This window comes from Pteropus medius, unplaced genomic scaffold (assembly GCF_902729225.1).
Source record: "Pteropus medius unplaced genomic scaffold, Ma_sr-lr_union100, whole genome shotgun sequence".
In the NCBI taxonomy this organism is placed as follows: domain Eukaryota; kingdom Metazoa; phylum Chordata; class Mammalia; order Chiroptera; family Pteropodidae; genus Pteropus; species Pteropus medius.
Window position 1 is genome coordinate 26,262,036 of NW_024340696.1, and position 25,068 is coordinate 26,287,103.

At 38.4% G+C, this 25,068-nt stretch overlaps 1 protein-coding gene across 1 annotated transcript in view; it reads left to right on the plus strand.

Annotated features, from left to right (window-relative positions):
* Positions 1–1,164: 1,164 nt before the first annotated feature.
* SOBP (sine oculis binding protein homolog) overlaps positions 1,165–25,068 on the plus strand; it is a 135,720-nt gene continuing 111,816 nt past the window's right edge. Inside the window, 3 exon segments of the mRNA XM_039869795.1 lie at positions 1,165–1,409; positions 13,508–13,646; positions 15,456–15,641. Coding sequence (XP_039725729.1) covers positions 1,314–1,409; positions 13,508–13,646; positions 15,456–15,641 — 421 coding nt within the window. The 5' untranslated portion in view covers positions 1,165–1,313.

The following is a 25,068-nucleotide window of genomic DNA, read 5'->3' on the forward strand; positions in this document are numbered from 1 at the left end:
GAGAAAAAAGAATGAATTCTGGAGGGGAAAGAAGAAAAAAGGAAGCAGGGGGCTGAAGGCCGAGATGTCCTACTTCTAAGTGGTTCATTGAGAGGCAAAAGCTTTCTCGAAAGCGCAGCCGTAGCCCTCGCCGCGTTGGGGACCAGCCGAGCAGGGTTCGGGGACCTCTCCAACCGGCCTCCACGCGCCCTAAGGGGGCCCTAAAGTCCCCCTCAGAGCTGCATTCTATCCTGGCAGCTGTGGGGAGGTCAGGACTGTGGTTTCCTTCCCCCCGCGCCCCCGGCTCTGCAACTGGAGGCTGCGAGCTCAGTCTGCGTTGCCCAGGGGGAGGAAAGCGGCCCTCTTGCAGAGCGACCTCCGGTCCCCACGCCCTGCCATCGCCCAATCTCCTTCTTTCACCCCCATTCATTTTTCCTCGGCAGCTTCTGGGACGGGCCGCCTGGCCCACAGTACGGAGCTTAGGAGCATGCCTGGGGTCGAAGCAGGCCCAGGGGGCGTCGCGCAGAGGTGGCGACCGCGAGGGGCGCCGCGTCCCGCCCGTACCCGCCGCGGATGAGCAGGCGGCCGCAAGCAGCCCCCGGAGCCGCGCGGCACCGGCGTACACAGTGACGGTGGAAGCCACGCCCGCTCGGGAGCTGGGGGTTGTCCTAGGCCCCCCATCTTCCCTCTTCCTCCCGCCCCCCTCCCTGCCCCACCTCCCTCCTTTTCCCCCTCCCCGCGCCGGCCCCCGGTCCGCCCCCGGCTCTGCTCGCAGGAGGCGCTGGGCGCCGGGGCTGGCGCGCTCTCCCGGGCGCACACACACACATCCACGCACGCACGCTCCGAGCAGCTCTCTCCGCGCCGGGCCCTCGTTCCCCTCGCCCATGCTGACCGACAGAGCGACGGAAGATGGCTGACGACTCCACGGGGCACCGAGGATGCAGCCCGGCGGCGGCGGCGGCGGCAGGAGCGGCAGAAGCGGCGGCGGCGGCGGGGGCAGCGGCAGCAGCGGCGGCGTTGGCGGCGGCGGCGGCGGCGGCAGCGGGAGCAGGAGCGGCGGCGGCGGCATCCCCGAGACTCCTCGAGCTACCTTTCCCTCTGACAGCCACTGACGTTCTCCACCACTAGAAGAGACCCCGCTTCTCCGGCGTGCTCCCTCCTCCCCCCCCTCCCAGCCTCGCCCCAGCCCCCCAGCCCCAGCCGCCAGCACCGCCACCTCCGCCAGCATTGCCACCATCAGCACCACCTCCACCACCACCACCGCTACCACCACCACCACCACCGCCGGCGGCGGCAGCAGCCATTTCATCTCCGCAGAAACCAGACACAAAAACATGGCAGAAATGGAGAAAGAAGGGAGACCTCCGGAAAATAAAAGGAGCAGGAAACCGGCTCACCCAGTGAAAAGGGAGATCAATGAGGAAATGAAGGTATTTTTGGACTTCGGGGCTGGAGAGACAGAGCTCTTTCTTCCGCCCGCTACCTTTGGGCGGTTGTATGGATTTGGGGGGTTCCGGGGAGCGCTCGTCAGTTTCTGTAGGATGCCCCGAATGCCTCAGCTCCTCCTCCAGGTGCAAAACGGAGGCCAATGCCTGCATCCCCGGGATTTGCCTACCTCCGATTCGATTGGGGGGGGCAGGCGGGGGGAGACCGGGAAACCACACGCTATTTAACCTTATAAACCCCAGGTTGGCACAGGCGCGTTTCAGGGTGAGGGGACCGGGAGCCCGAGTGGCGGGTGGGCATGGTGAAGAGGCTTTACTAGTCTGCGGTGTAGTTTTTTTCCGCTTGTTCGGGAACCGTCCTTCGGATCCCTCCAAAGTTAAGAGCTGCAGGGCGAGGCACCCCAGGAGCGCTCGATTCCACCCCTCTTGCTGGCTCATCTTTCCGCTTCTCGATCCCGCTTCCTCCCAAGTAGCCAGCTGTGACGGTGTAAAGAGGCTGTCAGTGTCGGGGCGAGTCACGGCCCGAGCGGCTCGGGGCTGGGTACCGTTTTGACGGCGGACTCGCCTCTCTGGACCCTTCTGGCTCCTCTCACTCGGCCGCCGCCGCCTCCCGCTCGCTTTTGCATGCTTCACTTCCCAGTTAAGCAGACCCAGGCAAGCCTCGCTGAAAGATAGCTGTGTGAGGGGCGGCCTTCTCAGAGCGCCTGCCCATTGTTTGGAAAGGCCAACCCCGGAGTCCTCTCGGCGAGGCCAGGCTCCCCGCCAGGCCAGCGGTGCGCCAGAGGTGGCGAGCGCAGCAGCCTGGCGCTCCAGCTGTTCACGTTGGAGCGATTGCACAAGAGCACCACTCAGCTCCTGACCACCCTCGTCTCCCCCGCCCCCCTCGCCCCTTTTCCATGAAGTTGCAGCTTTTGTCCAGCTAGGATTTTATTCTGTGTTGATTTCACGAGTCTCTCTCGATTTTTAAAAAATATTTTATTTATGTGTTTTCCTTTCTGTGCGTTACAAACAAGTAGCAGATTTTGGAGGTCTTTAGTTTTCATTCTGTGGCCGTCCTGGTGTACTCCCCATCTTCTGCATAGAATTCTTAGCACTGCCAGTTGACTTAAGTTTGTATTTAAAAGACAAACTGGATGAAAATGACACGCAACTAAGTCAGATTTATTGCATTTTGATGTTTTCTTGATTGGAACAAGCATATTCAGTGAGAGTGCCTTGTACGAAGCCCATGCTTAGAAAGGGGCTTATATGTGTACCTCCAGGAAATTTCCAGACAATCTAAATTTTGGAATTAGGGTTTTTATGTCTGGGTGAGGAACTTAGAGCTTGGAAGCATGAGGTGTAACATCATTCCTGAGAGTTAAGGAAGATTTGCCTTGGAAGTCAGTGCCATTCCTTGTGATAGAAACCCCCATTGATTCCAATGATAGACAGTTTTTTGTTGTTTTTTGTTTTTGTTTTTGTTTTAAATAAAAAAGACCAGTAAGAATTGTTTTCCGAAGGGGGTGGGATTCAAACAGTCTACCATAACCATTCTTCCTCACTTGCCCTTCCCTCTTGTCCTGCATTTCTAGATTACTTTTCCATTCATTTTAAATTGTGGGTGGAGGAAGAGGAAAAAGGCGAAGCCACCAGGAAATCACAGTGTGCACTGGCCCTTTAAAACACTGCCTAATGTGATCTATATGGATGGCAGCTTTTAAGTTTCATAGGTTCTAGAATTACAAATTAGCTAATTTTAATCAAAACATGTGAAATGTTATCCCGACTGGATATAAAGGCTGACTGTGCTGGATGCTTGGGGCTCGCGTTGTTGACTTTGGCTGCGGGCGCACTCCGTGGTTTGGGAGATAGTTGTCCTTCTACAGTATAACAGATGTTTGTCTGAACTGGTGAGGAAGAAACAAAAACAACATTGTGTGAAAGGAAAAATTACACAATTTTTAGGCAGTGCTGCGGGACTAAGTATGGAATTAACCTTCATGCACAGAATTTCCCGACAATGTTATATTTTTCTTCTAAATCACCACCTATTTGAAGTTTTAATCCTTATCGTTTTAATGCATAGTAGCATTAAATAAGAAGTTTTAGCCAGCAAAGAAAGCTGCTTGTAGCATCTACATTTTCTCTCTGGTTTGGAACAATGTATAAGAGACCCCTGGATGAAATCTTCAGTCATGTCAATACTCATGATGCCAGTGAGTCATGAAATCCCATTTCTAGTGGAATTGTTTAGTAGGTATCCCTTTTATATAATAGCACTAATCATTTTCTTTATAAAAGTTATTTCTCGTAGACAAAATGTAGAAGGATTATTTCAAGCTTATTAAAGCTTTCCTGGTTTTAATATTAATAACCACATCAATAAAACCCCTACCCGAACCTCATGGTATTATTACCACTCCATCTAAAGTGTAGAGTAACATAACAAGTTGGTTGCCCTGTATAAAAATATGTGCAACAAAATGTCACTGAGAACACAATGTGGCCTTGTGCAGCTTCATATCGGTGCCGTGGAGCTGCCTGGCTGTGTTTGCCTTCATCTGAACGGCTTTCATCTGGACCAGTGTAAACTAAGCCCTGGTAAGTAATCACTGCCCGGCAGAAAGAAAGGAATGTATACAGCTAGCACGGCCTAAGCTGTAAAAACGGAAACCTGAGCCCCCACCACGGATCACATATCAAGGCTTGAAGGTAGGGGAAATGAAGGGAGGGGGGTGGAAGAGGAGAGAGCGAATGGAAAAGTCAGCCTGAGAAGTGGAGGATCAGGAGGAGGCCCCCCTTAGGGAGATTTGGCTCAGGGATTAGGGAATTTTATCATGGTGTACAGTGACCTACTCAGGTTTCAACACTGGTCGGATCAAGTTGCTTCTCTGCGAGCTGAAAAAAAAAGGACTGGTGTGTATGTGATTTTTTTTCCCCTTCGGGTAATAGAAAGGACATTGGTACAAGTGTCTATTTTAAGTACAGCAAATGCAGGGCACTGAGAATGAGCAACAAAATTTCCTCCTCATAGGGACTTCCTTCGTTTCCTAATTGAGATAGTCACATATTTATTTAAAAATGGCTGGAGAGGACAAACTGGCTGAAGTTTAGCTGACACCAGTAATGGCATTGGAGATTGTCTTCATGTGGCTGGGAGCTAATGTTGGTTGCTGTTTCACTAGATCAGATATTGAGTTACATTTTCGTTATCACTGGTTTAATGTACATGGCAGTTGTAACAAATTTAAATTTGATACAATATAATTTTGTGTGTGAAAAGTACATGACTTGGCATACTTGCTTCGAGTGTACTTCAGTGAAAATATCTTCAAGTAGAAATGTTTGTCTCATTATGACCTTTACAATGTTTCTTTTATCTTTTCCTTTCTTTTTCCTCCCTTCATCTTGGGTTTTTTTCCTTGATTAAAACAACTCATTACTTCACTGTACTTACAATCAGTATGCCTTATTTAATTAGCAACCAAGAGAGGGAATTTTTTAAAATGCAATTTCTATTTTGACTACTTTTGGTTTCTAAAGTGAATATTGTGATTGTATCTAATGTAAATATACTGTTACCTTACATGTATCATAATAAATGGATGTTGGGAGGCAATTATGATATATGGAAGGGTTCATTTGTTTTAGTAGTTCATTCAGAACATGATAGATATAATATAAAAACTAGTTTGTACTATTAGATGTATGAGTATAAATAGATGCATAAGTGTAAATATAGTGCACATAGATCTTAGTGAATGTCATTAGTGGTTACTAAACAGTAATGCAGCTAGAAAAATCTACACTGTGAGTGGAGATAATGAATAGGGTTTTTATCTTTTAAAGCTCGTTGACAAAACCAGCGTGATTAGATCAAGTTCTCTGGCCTGGAAAGTTTCCTAAACAAACCATAATTAATACATTTACAATATTTGGCTTCTTTATCAATTGTTAAACTACGAAGTAATCTATGTTAAATGTCTTAGGGTCCCCTTTGCTGAAGAAATTTTCTGTCTGTAAATATTCTTAGTAAGTAATTTGTACCTAAAATTATGCTTCAGTCTGATGCCTACAGTTAGATTCAGGCACATCTGTTAGAGTTTAGTAGTAAACGCACCGCAAGATTTTCTAGTTTGGTTTCTGATGGTCTGCATTTGGCATTAAAAATGACCTGTGTCAATTGCATAGACAATAAAACAAGTTGCAGAGCTGAGCTGGTGAGTGCAGCGAGATAAAAAGCTTGGCTTAAAGAGAGAGATCAGAGTATGGATTAGAAAAGTCAGCATGTTTAAGGTTGAAATCAGCTCATTACTAAAACAGATATTTTAAGTTTTGTTGCTGAAACTCCATCCTGGTGTTAGACATGGTAAGTCTCCTAGAAAGTAGGCTCAGGACCAGATCTCACTGCGGCATTCACAAATTATGTCAGACCTTTCCAGCTGAGCAGTGGCCTCCGGTATGCCACGTGGCAGGACTGGGAACAAATGTCAGTCCAGACATGGCCCTTGCCCCTTGGTAGTGTGTTCCTGAGCCTACCAGCCTTGTTCTCTGCATTGCTTTCAGTCGTCCTGTTCAAAGCTCCCGTCTAAACCCATAAGAGTTGATCCTGGAAGGGCATGGAGAGCGATGAATTCTGCTTGATTCAAACCAGAGTTTTTCTGAAAAAAGTCTCTTTCTCCATCTGTGAACCTGTGAGTATGATGTGCGGTAGAGCGAGATTCTCTAAGCCTTATACAACTCGCAGGTTCCAGAAACAAGGAAATGGAAAGGAACCACTCCACTTCCTCCCAAATCTGAAATAAACATTTGAACTAGAAGAAAATGAGTCTGACAGACTCATTCCCTTCTGCGTTTCCTGCCTCTGTGCTTGCCAAGCACTGCTCTGAGAAGCCAAGCCCTACTCTCCTTGTGTGAAAGACAGACTCATAGAAACCAAGAGGCAACAGAGTTTTTAAAGGAAAGTCAAAAACAGGGCCTCAAAAAGCATAAATATCAGTGAGTGCAAGTGACTGAAAAAGGAGAGTTCCAGGGAAATTTAGTGTCTTGTTAGGGTGCCCAGACTTTATATATCTTCTAAGGAAGTGTTCTTTTTAAGAGTCTTTATACTTATTTTTTTAAAAAAATTATTAGAAGTAGTAGAAGGTGGGTCATTAAAAAATCTCTGAGGTCTAAAACTTCCTCTTAAGGGATGAGAAGCTACACTTGCACTCCCAAGCTAATAAGATTATTGAGTATTTTCTTAAAAGAAGAGGGATAGGATAGAATGAAAAAAAAAATGGAGTGCTTTGTTTTTGATGGTGCCAATTCAGACATGTAAACAGATGTGACAGCATGCGGTGAGCGAGATTTGTTGAATGTATAGTTTAAGATCTATAGACTGATGGGTGTTAATATCTCTTATATAACCAAAAGGCTGTGGAACTATGTCCTGCTGTAAGGCCAGTGGCTTGGCATGGACAGGAAAACAATGTAACAAGTCTTGGCGATTTTTAGGGCAGTTCTGCAGCTGTGAAAGGATACAGCTGCACACAGCTGCACACCTGCCGTTCCTGCCACATTGTTAGCCTGAGGGCTGATAGCCACAATTTCACAGCATTCGTGTGACCTTTTTTGGGTATTTAGTGTCCTGGCCACAGATTAAAACATGCTCTGTGTCAAAAGACAATAAAACAACATAGATTTTTATATGTGGGAGCACACAATTTTGGTTTCATGTGCCAGTTATACAGCCATCCAATTCAGAATATATCAACAGGAGGACAAGACTTTCTCCTCAGATCTGCTTTGGCCAGAGTTGGATTTTAGTATTATAATGTATCCTCTGCTTATAGAATTGCATTATAATCATTGTGTTGTGGTTGAGAACAGTGTTGCAAAATGACCTAAATCGAGCGCAGTAGCCATCTTCAAAGGATTTCAAGCTAAAAAGCTGTATGTAGTTCAGGTAAAAACAGCAGGATTCAATGGATAAAGTCCCCAACTCCTTTTTAAAATCTCAATGAGTGAGTCCACTGATACCAAGAATGTGTATCTGGCTGCTCTTATTAATTGATGCATATGGATTACCTTCTAATGGGGCATCTGTGGCGGGTAGCTTGTCCTTCGAATAGCATCTGATCCAGTGGGATTGTGAATATACTTTTTAATCTGTAAAGGGCTCTTCTAATGTTTCCTTTGCACTATTTACATTTTACCTCAACCTTCTTCTTGGCAGAACCATAAAATAAAACCCATCCACTGGGTCTGTGTTAAGAGAGATAATTTAGACTCAGCCTTAGGCCAGACCTGGGGATAGAGTTAGAAACTGACTTCTAATCAAGTTCAATGCCTACTCTCTACAAAAGAAACTGCCTCAGTTTTGCAGATTCCTCCCCTAACTCCTTTTTAAAATCTCAATGAGTGAGTCCAATGATACTTAATAGAAATTTACTTCTTAGAACTTAGAACACATGGAGGTGAAAAGAGAGAGAAAATATTTTCCAAAAATAACAATCGTTCTATTATTCATAACCTTAACCAGCAAAGATATTAGCATTTTTTCCCCTGCCTTGTAAATTGTTCAGGATTGGGGGTTTCCTTTTCCTCTGAAAGTATTTATCATATTCTTCACATTCTTGGATAATGGGTGTCAGAATGTTTTGAAGTTAAGCAAAGTAACTGACAGATCTTTTTTATTGTCATTAGGACTACGAATGTGGCTGATATGATTGTCTAGGAGAAGACTATGTGTTAATTAATTTTTAATCAAAACTTTTTTGTTTTTGCAAAGATAATATATGAACATGACAGAAATAGTAGAATAAGCAATACAGATAAGCAAAAAGAAAAAGCCTATAATTTCCCCGTCCACATTACTGTCAACATTTTGATGTATGTCTTTTCATGCCCTTTTCTATGTATGATATATAGTTTTTTAAAACAAAAACAAAAACAAAAACAAAAATCGTGTGGGAATCTAATGTGGAAATGTGTTCTATGAAAATGAAGTTTTTAAAAAAATAAAATAAAAAATAAAGATGGTCTTATCGTATACTAACTTTCCTTTTAAAACTTAATATATGGTTACTAGCTTTTATGGCAGAAAAAATTTATCAACAGCATATATTTTAGTGGCAAAATAGTGTTCCATGTTAGTCATTCCATGATAAAGCTGTAAATTAACCAAATTTTTATTGACACAGTTTGTTTCTAAGAAAATAACAGAGATAAGTATTCCTGAACATGCATATTTTTGCACTATTTCCTTAGAATAGTTTCTATAATGTCTAGAAATAATATTACTGAATTAAGGAGTATATACATTTTTAAAGCTTTTAATACATAGTCAAGTTGCCTTTTCTAAGAGTTGTATCAACTTAAATTCCCAATACTATGAGAGTGCTCATTAATGCTGGATATTATAATTTAATGTGCATATATTTATTTTTTAAATCAGTTTCCATAAATTTTATTTGATCATTTCTCTGGGTTTATACTTTTTTTGATATTCGTGAATATAGTCAAATGAATTCACACATTTCTTAAGTATATTTTGAATGCTAGATATTGTGCTAGGTGAGACATAAAATGAAATAAAAGATTTCTTCCTCAAGTAACTTAGAGTGTATCTGGGATAGATGACATATTTCGCTAGAACTGGGAGTTGGAGTGAAAATGTGAATTATGTTTGTGGGGAGGAGTACATGGCTTTTCCCACATTTCACTGAATGATTGGGAGCTCTTTGAAAACTTTCTGCTCTTGGGTAGGATACAAAGTTGAAAACACTTTGATATGCAGTTATGCAAGGCCTGAGATGAAAGAAATCAGTGATAACCTATCTATAGTTTAAAATCTGTTTGCTGTTTTCAAAATAAAATCATTAGTCCTTTTTGAAGACCTTGAAGTACTTGCATTTCAGAGGCGTTTTGAGAATTTGTAATAATTGCTATTTTCAAAGTGCCTCGAAGACAACTCTGTTTACCTGGGAAAAACGTTAAATTAAAAATTGTTTATATTGAACCTTGACATTTGGAAAGCTCTTTACGTGTGATGTTGGGATCCTGTGGTATGATTTCTTTGCAACTCTTTGATTGGTCCAAGGAGATAGCTTCTTTGGAATTGCCAACACCTTGGACCTTACAGAATTTATAATATAAAGTTGCCTGATGTAGGAGTCAGAAAATCTGTATTTTTGTTCTGACTTTACTGGGTGATCTCTCATGCCTATCATTTACCTTCTGGATGCTCTAATTTCTTATGTAAAATGAGGATGTTACAAAGGTTCACCAAAAGTTTATTGTGGAAATCAAATATCTAATTCATAGGGTTATTGAAAGAAACAAGAGTTAAAGGATATGGAAACACTGTCGAGTGCTATAAGAGTGTTAGACATTATCATTATAATTATAGTGACCTATTTTCCAAACCCAAATTGGACCACATGGTATGAGAGAGGATTTTTGTGCCACTTCCAAGGGCGAGAGGCAGTCTGCAAAATGTGATTCGGATGCCAGAATATTAAAATTTCTGGCACATTCTGATGGTTTATGGGAGCAATGATAAAATATTTGAAATAGTGGCTGTTTAGTAAAATTTATGATGTGCGATCACTATAATTATGATATTTCTTTGCAAAAGGTATTTTATTTCTTGTATTAGTAGAAGTTCGTCGGTTTCACAAAATCTTAGAGTTTGGAGGGACTTTAAGAGACTCTCTACTTCAGTTTCCTGTCCTAAGGTTTCAGGACAAATGCTGGGTGAAGATTTGTGGGGAAAGCAAGTTTTACAACCTCTCTTAGTACAGTAGCTTATTTTATTATTGAGCACTCTTACCTCGGAATCTCTTTGCATTTTAACCTTTAAAAAAAATGTGACTTACAGAAGAAATTTATATAGGAAAGAAATAATTCTTTTAATGGAAAACTTTTTTAAAGGATGACAATACTAAAAATGTTGAAAAAACTATCTGTTGACTACTCTACCAGAAGAACTTAAAATCCTTATGGGCCATAAACATTAAATTCATTTATCCTAGAATATGTCCTGTTTCTTGGATGATAACTGCAAAAATGTATTTCATTTCCTTTGGTTTAACACTGTAATCAGTCCATGGGATACCTAGCATCTAATTCTACCTAAAAATTGAAAAGTTTAAATTATTTATGCCTTGGCATTCTTTGATTTCTTAATCCAATAGCGTGTAAGTCAGAGGTAATAGTCTCTTTTACTAACACTATAAGAAACTTCGTTGTTCATTTTCTGTTTCTTTCAACTTGTTCATCCTTTGATGAAAGGTTTGCGATTTATGGCTTGAGGCTTTATAAATCTTTTGTTTTCTACTTTTGCAGTCATATATCAAAACATTAAGGATTTTATTTTATTTTCAATGACAAGAAAGGGAATATTTCAGAGTTTATTTTCACTGACATTTATAGTGACTCGAAAATCATGGAATAGATCAAGTTCTTATTGATTGTTCCATGAAGTGTCTGCGTTTTTAGCATAAACCATAAACTAAGTGATGCAGTTAAGGTGCCCAAATAATATGAATTTGGTGTTAATAATCCAGTTGAAGTTTCAATTTTTATTCAAATGTGTGAAACTTCTGGATTCCATTCCTGGGATTGGTTCTGAAAGGCCGAATGGATTTGCAGCTAGACTAAAACAAACAAATCTATATCTTTGGCTGGGAGGTTGCTCCATGAATTATGCATCTGTAGCCTTTCTTCAGAGGTTACTTCAGAGGTTAGACACAACTGGAGAGACAGGCACCCAGATACAAATGGTCTAGAAAATTGGATGTGGTGGCCAGAAGTTAATATGCAGATTTTCTCTCTTGTTGGCACCATTCTCTTAGAGATCTGGGCTAACAGCACACAAACCAATAGAATGGCTTAAACTTGGCTTTTAACACTTTGAATTTTTGTTTGTTTGTTTGTTTGTTTGTTTGTTTGATGCAAGGTATAATCCTTATCTTTGGAGATTTCTGCTGCCAGACCACTGATGGAGGACCTCTATTTGTGTGCTTAGGGGCGATCATTCTCCATTCCAGGCACTCAGCTCAGTGAAAAGAAATTGAGTGTTAGGGGACACTGATGCCTCATTAAAGGGATCTCTTTTGATTGAGTAGAGCAGCATTTAGCTGAGATCTCCTCAGTGGTATTCCAGAAGTTGCTGAGCTTATTATACATATTGATCATATCATATTTGTGCATTCATGAAACGAGTGTCTATTTAATGTAGATATGACCAGCCATCAGAGAGAATAAATGCCTTACTAAAACTTGATATGACTGGCTATTGGCCTTACGGATGATTAACACTAAATCAATCTGGTTAGATTTTAAAAAATTACTTGTGCACTATACCATCACAAAGCCAGTTGGAGCTCTAAATTTAAGTGGGCACTAAAGCAAAAAATGCAGCATCCTGTGGGTGGTTTGAAATGACAGATTTGTTTTTGTGGAGTCAATAGTGTAATATATATCTATATATTTTTTAATGCAACCCCTGCTGAAATCTGAAGTTGTGAAATTTAAGAGAACATGGAATTCACATGTTGAGGCTGTGAGCACTCCGGTTTAACCTAGGTGCTTTGTTTCATGTATATAAATTATACATCCCAGTGTAATTCAGAAATATAACTTCCAGGGAAAATGAGAAAAGATTCTTTGAGCCAGAGAGGTTAATATATAGTTTTTCTAGCTCAGTCTAGGAGTCTCAGACTGCCTTGCCAGATAGAGATGCTTTTAAAAAAATAATTAAACAAACATTTATTAAGCTCTTAGTCTGTAGTGTAGGTCCCTTCTTTTTATTTAGTCCTCCCCCCAGCTTTATTGAGATATAATTTACATATAACATTGTGTAAGTTTAAGGTGTACAACATGTTGATTTGATATGTTTATAGGTTGCAAAATTATTACCATCATAGCATTAGAACTATCTCCATCCCATCACAAGTTGACTATGCCATTTCTTTTTTGTGGTGAGAGCATGTAAGATCTACTCTCTTAGCAACATTCAAGTATGTGGTACACTATTATTATCTATAATCACCACGCTGTAAATTAGGCCACTGAATTGTTAATCTTATAACTGGAAGTTTGTACTCTTTGACCAATGTCTTCCCATTCCCCCCGCTCCCCCACTCTTGTTAACCACCACTCTCTTCTCTGTTTCTCAGAGAAAGATGCTTTAAGGCACATGCAAGCATTAAGATCATTAATAAACACTCTCACATCTTGCTTCCAGATCTAGCAGTCGATAAATTCATAAAAAATAGTCGCTTGATATAAGGCTTTAAATCTGTCCAACCATGTCCTTATTTTCACAGTTTTATATCTGTAATAACAACAACAATACCTTATATTTATCCAATGATTTATAGTTCATAAAGTGTTTTCATGCATTATCCAAAATCTGGGCTGGCTAGTAACCTTAAACTTATTTGGTACTTTTATGTTACATGTCAGAAAACAACATAAGGACTTTTGATTTCATGGAGAAATTTTTTTTTCATGGAGAAATTTGTAAAGCAAATTATTTATTGATTTTTAAAGAATACTCTTGCAAAAGAGAAAATCAAAAAGGGAGACCCTTGTAGCTATTCAGCTTTCTGTGTGGTAGTGGTTGACAAATAATTGCTTTGCTGAGATTTTGCTTTATCTGAAATGAGGTTCATGTTAAGAAACAGCATCTGAATCAGAAAGCAATTCTAATATAAATTAATCTGAGCCACAAAAGGGTCAATTAATTGTTTTTATTTTCAAAATCTTTTCTTAGGTGTTTTTGTGCTTTCAATATTTTTGTATTAGTGTGAGGTAGACTTTGTAGAATACGCTAAAATTGATTTTCTGTTCGTCAGCAAAACTGACAAATATTTTTTTTCTTATTATCTTTAAATTGCAAATGTTTGAAGGCCTATCATCATTGGATACGTCATCCTGAGATTTAAATGCTGTACAAGTTTTGAACGTGATTTGAAAATTGAACATGACTCTCGGGGGTGGGGGGTGGGTAGGGCTGGCAGTAAATGGATAGTGCATATAGAATTTGATTTATGCATTCTTTTCAAATAGTTATTGATTATGTTAATAAGTAGCCTATGCTTCTCTTTCAGAACTTTGCAGAAAACACCATGAATGAACTCCTTGGCTGGTATGGCTATGATAAGGTTGAATTAAAAGATGGTGAAGATATTGAATTCAGGAGCTACCCTACAGATGGAGAGAGCCGGCAGCACATTTCTGTTCTCAAAGGTAATGACATTTAACGTCCCTTTGTTCATGCCAAGAAGGATTAACTATCTCAGCCTGCCAGAATTTAGTTGCTTTGGGACTCATTTTGTTGATTATGCTAATGGTTGATTTACATCCTCAGGAGTGCTTTCCCACAAGCAGAATTCCACAGAATATAAGAGCATAACATAAAATAAAAATAAACACAGCTTAATCTTCCAGCAATGGGAGAACTAGCTAGACAAGGGCTAGGACTTTAAATGCTGTAGACCTGCCCACAAATTTATAGAAAGGGACAATGTTTGCTAGCTTCTTCTCTAATTTCCTTAGCCTTTTGGTATATCAATTTTTGGGGACTGGTGCTTTCTGTTAAGTGAAATGTTAGGTTTAGATTTTGAGACTGCAAGAGAGAATCATAGTTACCTTGGTAATTCTCCCTTCCCCTCTTTTTATGGTGGGAATTTTAAAGGAAAGTCTTATTTCTGTTTTGTGTTTGAAGTTTTTACCCTTCCCCCATCCCCACACCCTTGGATAGGGTAAGTAGAGGGGTAAGAAAGTAGTGGATGATTGGATCCTATATATTTCTATAAGAAGTTTTGTTAAAGCCCAGCTAAAGAGTGGAAATTAGAGGAAGAGTTGAATTAACACTGATTCTACCAGTGATAGCAGTGCGGGATATCTCATGAGGGGAGCTTAGAACCATTGGTGGGCGTTGGTGTGGATACCGAATTTATGAACCTAAATTTGAAACGAGTTTGATTGTCCAAGAAAAGAAGAAGAGTATGTGAAGAAGCAACCTATTTGGGGAACTTTAATAAAATGTGGGTAAAACTAATTGTGTGTCATTATTGGCAATTTGATCAGTATTTGCATTGCATTCAAAATCTATTGGCGTAAACTACCTGTTCATGCATTTTATTTCCAGTCTCTCTAAGATAGCGCTTTTCCTTCTTATATGCCAAGCCACGAAATGTAAATGAACTGTCCTGCAGGCATGTGGAATTGAACGTACGTGACAAATTTTATGTTAGCTTGCTATGAAACGGTACACATCATGTTACAGAGATAGTATCATCAATTTCACTGTAAATGAAAAATGCAAGTTATGAATTTATATTCTATAAACTAATAGCTCAAATAATACTTGGTCTAGGTAATAATCTTTGCCTCTGGGGAACATGAGTGCCAGGATATGCTACTAGAGGAAAAAAGTTGTTTTCTGTGGTTGAGTTTTTTTTAATGATTGATATACAAGGATAAAATACACAAAGTTCACGTATTGTAAATTTTCTTTATTTTCTTTTTTGTTAATTTTTAATGGATATTAATAGGTTAATTTAATGGGTCTACTCCATGAAACAACAGTTTTCTTTCTGATCCTTTGTTTCTGTCTTATTGGTTCTTTTGCTGATTTTATGACCCAAATTTATAATACAATGGGTCCTAGTTGCAGTGCTGGGTGTGTGTGGGGGGGTGCTTTTTAAGCTTTCCCCTTAGTGTAGCCACAGAGTGACGCCTGGTGTATATCACTCTGTACGTGGAAAAGGTTAATTGCTTCTCAATTGTCTATGGGCTTTTATAATGCTAAAATTTATCATCATGATACAATTGGGATGTTAGCTATCACAGTGGAGCAAATTATAAAGGAGCCTATTGGAAATTTATGGTAAGAAACCTCAAAAGGTTCAGGATGATCTGTGAAGTTCTGGTAAAGTGTTTAAAGATTTGCAAGGAAAGATTTATGTTACATAGCCATTTTACTTGAGAAAATGGGGTCATAAGGAAAATAAGTCCTTTTGTCATACTGAGTGTGATTTTTTTCTTTTACAGAAAATTCTTTGCCAAAACCAAAATTACCCGAGGACAGTGTTATTTCACCATACAATATAAGCACAGGCTATTCAGGGCTTGCCACAGGAAATGGACTCAGTGACTCACCTGCAGGGTCAAAGGATCATGGCAATGTGCCCATTATTGTACCTTTAATTCCACCACCTTTCATAAAGCCACCAGCAGGTAAGGCACTACTGGGGTTTCCAACAATAATGATTCATAGAAAGTTGTTTTAACTATCTTTTGAATAATTATTAAGCTCAAGTAAATTTTGGAAAAGACTATTTTAGAAACTTTGTAGATGAGAAATGTTAGTGCATGTATTTTTTAAAGGAGTGTCACAGTATTAAGCAAATTCCCCAATCTACTGCCGAGGCTGTAAACTTTAACTGACAATAAACTTTTTCTATCACTGGCTATAAAAAAGTCATTTTCCTCATCTGAAATCATCTGTTTAAAATAAAAAGGGTGAAATAATTAAAAATATAAGATATGTACTACCTGGTTAGCAAGAAGAAAAGTAAGCACGGTTGATCTGAGTGGTGATGTCATGAGGACCTGATCTCATTTCTAAAAGAAGGGGCAGTTTTGTAAAGGATGTGTGGCAGATTTGTTCTTCAATGTGCCTTCTTCTAAATCCACTTAAGAAACAACCTAGATTACCTATCTCTGCCATAGAGTTCTTTCTAATTCCTGGAAAGCTTTTGAGGCTTTTTTTAAAAAAATGGAGATCTGAATTTCACTTGCCTGAAAAAGTTATCAGTTCTTTTATATTTCCAGAGAATTAGATGGCAGTGTATTAAGCTTGATGGCAGTGGGCTGAGCATGATGTGACATTGTAGGCTAGGTTCCAGATATGTTCTACACAGAGAAAGAAGTTCAGTAATATTGGATCTGGGTTGTTTTAAAATGTTGGAATTATGTTAGAATGCTTAATTGCTACACGGGTCATTTTTCTGTATATTGAATTGAATAATGATGAATACTGAGTTTTGACAGCATTACTTATTATAACTTACTAAAGCTAATGACCTTTTTTTTAGGGAAGGTAGGTGTTTTCTTATGTTTCCTTAAATTGTGAAGATATTAGATATAAATCCCTGGGCTTATGTTATAGACATATTTATACCATATTCTAAGTGTTACTAACATATCTTTTATGGTATGGGCACATTTTCTCGTTTGGCCTACTACGTTTTAGCAGTAAAAGTATCCTTTCATACTGAAATCCATTTACCTGTTAAAATCACTTGTAATTGTGTTTGTCGACTAATTACTAACATAGCTTCTGTATCATATAAAGTTTGCCTTTTTTATGCCCCATTCTTCTTTGATTGTTTTGTGATGCATAGGGGCCTAAATTTATCTCCCAAGGGATATTTTACATAGAACTATTTAACATAGGCCAACTGGAGAGAAGAGGGGTGACTAATTTTGTAAATGTAGGGTTTATGTTAGAATGTTTGTCTAGTAGCTTAGGTGAGTGGTGATGATGATGAGGGTGTCTTTAAGTCAGTGTGACTAAGTAAAAAGAACACAGCCTTCAGATTCAGATAGCTTAGGCTCAAATCTAAGCTTGGTCACTTACCAGCTCTGTGAATGTGGACAAATTGCGTAAGCTCTCTTCTCCTCAGTTTTACTCTGTGTAAAAATGGGCATCGCAGTTCTACCTCAGGGGATTGTTGTGTCCATGAGATGACAAAATGTCTGTAAAACTACCTAGCATGGTGCCTGCCATACAAAAGACATTCAGTAAACACTATACATTTTTCTTTTTTTCAGTCCTTAATCTGCCCTAGAGTTATCATGCACATAATTTGTGCATAAAAAGGTGTGCACCCAAATGCAAATTCCCCTCTAAGATTTATTTGAGCAAAGCAAACAGCTTTGGAAATTAGCATAGCTGAAGCTAACATGAGTTTGGCATGCCAAAAAACCTGCCTTGGAGTTTCCTGCTGAGCAAGCCACGTGGAATTCAAGCACACAGCTTCTATTTAATTCTAATTCCACATCAGATCAGGAAATAAATATGCAAAGGGATGGAGGCCAAAAATTAAGCCTTGGAAGTTTTAGATATAGGAACTCTGAGGAATTAGAAGCCAGAGTAACCAAACACCAGTGGTTTTATGCTGTCTTCCATGTTAACTCCAAAACAAAATGTAGGGAAGGATGTGTTTAATTTTCTGTATCTGCTCTAAACCTTAACTTGATCCTACCCGAGGCATCTATATAACAAAACAAAGATATAGAAAGGTTCTATGCTTTCAAGGAGCTTACTCTATTAGTTCCTAATAAGAAATTTTTACAGGAGACATGAATTTTGATTTTGTCATATTTTATAGTTCAGGGATCAGCAAACTTTTCCTGTAAAGGGCCAGGTAGTATTTTAGGCTTTGGAGCCCTACTGTCTCTATTACAACTACTGAACTCTGCTGTGGAAGCAGGAAAACAGCCATACAAAATACATAAACAAGTGGGCATGGCCGTGTTCCAATAAAACTTTATTTACAAAAAAGGCAGCAAGCAGGGTTTGGCCTAGGGACCATAACTTGCTAACCATTGCATTAGGGTAAAATTGGCAAAAGTTTCGTGATAACTGAAAGGTGAATAGAGTTTCTGAGAGTCAGGCTGTGAGCCTCTGTCTGTCAAGGTGCTTTGTGGACTATCACGAAGGACAGTAACAAGGGCAGGAAAATTTGAGAGTTTTCAGGGTATGTGGTGAGTTCTGGCACATAGTAGATACTTTACCACTGAATGAATGACTGCTATTCAAATTTCTATTGCACATACATAAGACAGTACACCTACTTTGTTGTTCACCAAGAAAATGCTTATAATTTGTCTGAATTAGTCCCAACCTGTCGGACCTTGGCCATAGCCTCCCAGACAGTGATGTGGGTAATTATCCATGGATAAGTAAAGTCCACCAGTTATCTCAAAACTTCTGTCTAGTTAATCATTTCAATTCTTCCTTTTGCTAAAACTTTTACTAGTTATTAGTCAAGGTAATAGGGTTGAGGCACACTTGCTGTCAGTTTTCTAGCCATATGTAGGTTAACATGGCATTCTTGAGGGCAACTAATAAATGGTAGAAATGGCTAGAAGCAAAAGGCCCCTCAATAATCAGCCCCCGAATAATTTCGAGTTGACTGTATCATGCAAGTGTTCACCTCTTGGGATAGGATAGACGAGGATCATATGTATGCTTTGGATTCTTGGAAAGCAACTAACTATTAGTGTTCAAATTACTGTTGTACTGTAAACTGGCTATGTGAAAATGCTAATAATAATACCTGTGTTTGTATTAAATCCTTTATAGTTGGTGAAACTCATTCACACTCAGTATTTTATTTAATTTGATCTTTACAATAACCCTGGGAATTAGCATGTTCAATATTATTAAATAAAGACCTGAAGCTCAAATAGATTAAATGGCTTTCCAAGGTTGTGGTTTCTGAGTACTTCGGCCAAGACTAGTACTAAGGTCTTCTCCTAATTCAATATTCTTTTTAATATAAAGTTGTGTTTTCATCATATTTGTACAAAACTTCCCAAGACTTTATCAGAATAAGAATACCTAATAATTTGCTATTTCGCATTCTCCAGTGACAAGGGATGCAACTTATTCCTGCAGAAGGTTATTTTCTAGAGTCTTTTGGGAGACTTGATGAGTTCTCTAACCCTGAGAATCCGTGGTTCTATGAACTTGAATGACGTAGTAGGGGTAAAACCCCAGTTTGGTTTGCTAGTGATTGCCATCATAAGGCAAGCTGCTTCTTCATTGAGGTACCAGAGGCTCTAGTTTGTCAGACACTGTTTTCAGAGTGAGTTTTATGTGCTCAGGCGGGCTTACACTGAGCCCCATCCATGTCTGGCAGGCAGTGGGCCCAGTAGAATACTCGCGATTGGGAACATGATGATACCACACTCTCTTGGATTTCCACTCTCCTCTTGCACAGCTGCATACAGAAGTGTGGGTGTAGCTTTTCTGTTTCTGCCCTCCCTTTCTTCAGAGCAGGGAAACTCCCTGTGCTTAGACCATTACCACAAGCATTGACTGTCTTTTGGCCGCACATGTTTGCATCCAATTTCATCTGCTTTCTGAAGCTAAGCTGTCCTTCCCTTCTCAGAGACAGAATTTGGCCCTTGGTGTAGGGTTTGTGACATCACAATTGTTACTATGGTAATAGACTTGTTATAAACACAGGATAATATCCTTGATTTTGCTTTTTTTTTTTTCTCTTTCTCGAAGCAGTGAAGGGAATCGCCATGATCTTTAAAAAAGAATCACACAGACTTTTCTGCAGATTCTAGGAAGTGGACGGAATAAGGCTTTGCCATACAGAGCAGCCATTAAAAGAACCCAAAACACTGTTATAAGAATAACATTAAAAAATAATTGAAAGAATTGACCATCTCTTTCTTTTTATGCAAAGACTCTTTTTATTCTTTTAGTTTGAATGGATACGAAAACTTCCTTTTTTGCTAATTTAAAAAATCACAGCATGAGTATAGTCTGAAGTGTCAGAATATATATCAGCAAGATAACTCAGGTTAATTATATTGTAACCTTGCTGTAATTCTTCTCATCTGAGAGATTTTAATATGAGCTCAACCCTTTGGGACTCTATTCCAAGAAGGTTGTGCCATTAAAGGACTTTCCGTGTGGAGTGTGTGAACCGCGCTGCAGTGAGGCTCCATCAAAACACTATGCCTGCCCTACTCTCCTGCAAGTTTGACCATTGAAGTAAAGTCATTCAAAATGGATTTTAAAGACCTTATATTGGTTGTTACTGCTTAACAAGCATAGTAGCTCTTGGCTCCATTGGTGGGACACCAGTCCTCTGCAATGGTTGGGCAGATTTGGGTGTCCTCACCTTGTCTACCGCTGGTCAAAGTAACCAGTTGGGACTAAAACTAGGATTTTTACACCCTAATCTCAGACTTGCCTCATGACAACATTTTGCTCCCAAGAATTAGACAACAACAACAACAAAATTAAAATAAAACTGTTAGTATAATTATTTTTGTTTATGAGGGAAAGATGGAATGCAGCAACCTTTTTTCTGTGAAATTCACTAAGCCCTCCTGCAGAAAACACTGTGTATCTAGGAAACAACATTTTAGATCTGGGTCTTTTGACAGGTTTTCCCAGAGGCTTATAACTTGCCTATTACAAGTCCATCTAAATCCCTGAATACTTGAAAATGAAATGAAATGTGAAAAAAGGAGAGAACATATTTCTCTAGTTGCATTGATATGGCAGTTTTGAATAAAATGTCTTTTACCTCAATTGGTAAATGATCTTATTCTTATTTCCCACCATGTTCCTATATGTGAGGAGAAGGGTAGGGTCTATCCACACAGTATACACACACAAGTTTGTGTAGAGGGAGATGAGATCAAGCTCCTAAGACCAGCTTGATTTCCTGTGTGCAGGAGCGTCTTGCCTTTCTTTGAAAACAATGACCATTTCCTTTCCTCCAGAATGGTTCGCTTTCAGTGAGCTTTCCAAATTTGTGTTCAGTCATAGTCATGGAAATACGATATATTTTTTCAGGCAAATCTTGAAATTCTTAAGGGGTTGTAAGAACTGGGCTCTAAGGAACCATTAGCTTAACTGAGAATGTGGAAACATTCACATGATCTGCTAAGCTCTATGTATATAGCTGAGTAACCCACAGTTAATAAGCATGTTACTTTTTGGCTCTTACAGTTCTTACACGGAGACATACTTGCAGGGAAGTGGGAATCAGAATGTGGTTTGCATTATGATCATTATTTATTTTATCTGTTATTCAATATTCTTGGGGCTTGCATATGAATGATGTATTCCAAATAGCCATTGAGAAAACAGGATTTAATCAAAATTGCTTTGCCACTTATTTATGTGTCCAACTTTTAAAATATGATTATTAAATAAAATTACCTAGAGTTAATGGGATTTGGATGACTATTTATGTAGCAGATACATTTCTCCAAAAAAGAAGAGGTTCACTAAACCCTCAGATTTGGAGAGTTTTCCAAATCACTTAGGACAAGGACAGGAGGAATTATGGTGAATGGCGGGATAAGAGTAGTTAATAACTGTAATGATATAATCTCATCACAGCTAATATTTTTTTGAGTACATATTATGAGCCATTGTGCTAATAGATTATCTCCCTTAATTTTCACAACAGCTCTGTGTGGATGCTATTATTAACCTTGTTTTATATGTGAAGAAACTGAGACTCAGAAAAGCTAAGGAACTTTCCTGAGGTCACACAGGTAGTAAGTGGCAGAGCTGATATTTGAACCTAGGCATATGTCTCCTCAAGCCTTATTCGTAACCTCTGGATTATTCAAAATACTATGACAGTCTTTCAGTCATTTATGTTTTTACTGAATGTTTTTCACATTGTACTAGATAATACAAATATACATCATTATCCTTGACCACCAAGAATTTACAGTGTAGTTGGAATATAATCAAAACTCCATTCTAGTTTGACTTTGTTTGAAAGTATGATATAATTTTAGGAGCACTTGGAGGGTGCATGGTAGGAGACACAAAAAGATACAAAATGAAGCCTGAAAATGTTATTGTGATATAGTTCCTATTTATCTTTCTTTATATAAGGGAGATCTTAAAAAGTATAAGCCAAATTTCAGCATGTTCAATTATTCTTAATGCCAAATGGAATGTGTAATTTGAATGGTAGCATGATGTAGTAAAAAGACTACTAGAGCGAGAAGAGGGAAACCTGAGCTGTTGATGCCAACTCTGCCATTTACTGGCTGTGTAATCTTGGGTAAGTCACTTAGCCTCTTGAAGCCTTAGTTTCTTTGTCTGAAAAATGATGTAGTTAGTTTAGGTAATCTGTAATTTCCCTAGATTTATAAAATATTGATTTTGTGACTTGCATAGTGAATTGGCTACCTGATTTCATGATTTAAGCGGGTCTATTTTAATGTACCTTAATATGTATTTGTTAATTTTTTGAGCATATTTGAAGCAAACTCACCTCTGTGTGTAGTTATAGCAGCTAAAAGTCTAATGGAAGATTTATGCTACTTAGGACAAGTTTCAATGATTGTTAATTTACTCAGGAAGGATGAGCAAATTGAAATAATAGACTTAAAATATATAAAAAGTGCTAAAAATGTGAAGTGTGAGTAAATAAAAAGACTGTATCACACGTGTTATTAAACCAAATCATTTTGATGCTACACGTAAGTAGTGATCACTGCAAGTAATTCCCAAAATTTCTGCAAAAGAAAAGTCACATGATGTCTAATTTACCAAAACGGAAACCAGAAGAAATAGAAAACCAGAGCAGTCCTACTTCTATTAAAGAAATTAAATAATTAAATCTTTTTTACAAAGAGTATTCTAGACCCAGATAGCTTCAGTGGTAAATTCTACCAAACACTGAAGGAAAACCAAACTTGGGGAAACTCTCTCGGAGAATAGAAAAATAAGAAACACTTTCATTCATTATATGTTCCCAGCATGACCTTGATCTCATCATAATTAGAAGTAAAGAAAGTGATAATTTTATGTAATTGGGTTACATTAAAATAGAAAACTTCTATTCATCATGAACACTGATTCAAAAATTCTGAGCATAATCTTAGCAAACCAAAGCCAGTGATATATATATAAAAGGGTAATATACCATGACTGATTAGGATTTTTTTTCTCAGAATGCAATGTCGATTTAAAATTTAAAAGTCAGTCAATATAATTAACCATATTAACAGAATTAAATATAACCTCATACAGTAATCTCAATAGATGCAGAAACGATTTGAAAAAAATTAATACAATAAATAATAAAAATACTCTTGGCAAAGTAGGAATAGAATGGAACTTCCTTAGTACGACAAAAAGTATCCACAAAAAACCTATAGCAAATATCATACTTAATGGCAAAATATTGAAAGCTTTTCTCTTGAGATCAGGAATGCAATAAAGATGACCACTATCACCACTTCTGTTTTAATTTTGTCTTATTAAATATAAGATGTAAAAGATAGAAATGACGTTTTGTTTAGAACAGAATGCCTCTCCCATCGATGTACAGGCAAACCTCAGAACTATTCTGGGTTCGGTTTCAGACCACCACACTAAAGCTAATATTGCAATAAAGTGAGTCACACAAATTTTTTGTTTCCTAGTGCATAGAATAGTTATATATACAATATTCTGTAGTCAATTAAGTGTGCAGGAACATGATGTCTGAAAAATGTACATGTCAATTTAAAAATACTTGATTGCTTAAAAATACCAACCATTATCCGAGCCTTTAGTGGGTTGTGATATTTTTGCTGGATATTGATGAAAATGCAATATCTGCAAGTGCAATAAAGTGAAGCACAGTAAAACAAGGTAAACTTGTACAGATAAGCTATTATATTTAATGAGTGAATTAATCAAGGTCTCTTAACACTGTTGATACCCCTAAATTCATTATATTTCTATATACCAACCACAAAAAATTTAAAAACAAAACTTGAAAATATCTAAAAATACCTTTATAAATAGCATCAGACCATCAAATACCCAAGAGGAAAAAATCTAACAAAATATGTGCAAGATGGTTACACAGAGAACTATAAACATTGCTGAGAGAAATAAAAGAAGCCCTAAATCTGTGGAAGGACACACCATGTTTATGGATTGGAGACTATTCTAAAAAGGCAGAGTCTTTCTAAATTGATCTATATATTTAATTCGATGCTGATAAAAATCCCAGCATAAAATTTTATGGAAATTAAAAGGCAGTTTCTAAAATTTACATGGAAATGCAAAGGGGCAAGAATAGCCATGACAAATTAAAGGGAAAAAAAAAAAATTGGAAGACTTATACTACCAGATCTCAACATTTATTATAAGACTATAACAATTAAATAATTTTATATCATTATTAATATTAATTGTTGCTGTTTTTGTTATTCTTCTTTTGACCATACTTTTAATTAGGCTTTAGGAATTCATTACTCTACATTTCATGCATAAAAGAGAAAAAATAATTACTATTTCTCTTGTCAATTCTCTTTTGTTTTAATTTTTAAAAAACCCTTTTTTTTGAAACTATGAAATATATTACACTTTAGAAAAGTACAGAAAACATAAATATATTTTTTTACAAATAATGATCCTTGTTGACTCACAGTTTCTTCCCTCCAAGAGGTAACCACGTTTGCGGCAACCATTGCCTTTTTTTCTTTAGTTTTAACACCTCAGTATTTCCCCCTAAGCAATATAGTTTATTTTGCCTATTTTTGGAGTTCAGATAAATGAAATTATTGTAGCCAGCTTCCAAGATGGCCCCCAATGATCCTGATATCCTGGTGTGGTCTCTTCCTACATTGAATCAGGGGTGGTCTGTGTGACCAACTTCTAAGGCTGCCATAAAAGGTTATTGCAGTTTCTGCCTAGTTCTCTCAGATTGTTCGCTCTGGGGGAGCACAAGGAAACCTTAGGCAGTCCTGTGAAGAGGCTCTTGTGGACAAGAACTGATACCTTCCGCCAACAGCCAACACCAACCTGCCATCCTTGTGATTGAGTCACAAGGATGTTGTTGCAGTTTCATATTGCCAAATGTCTCCTGGGGGACAGTTA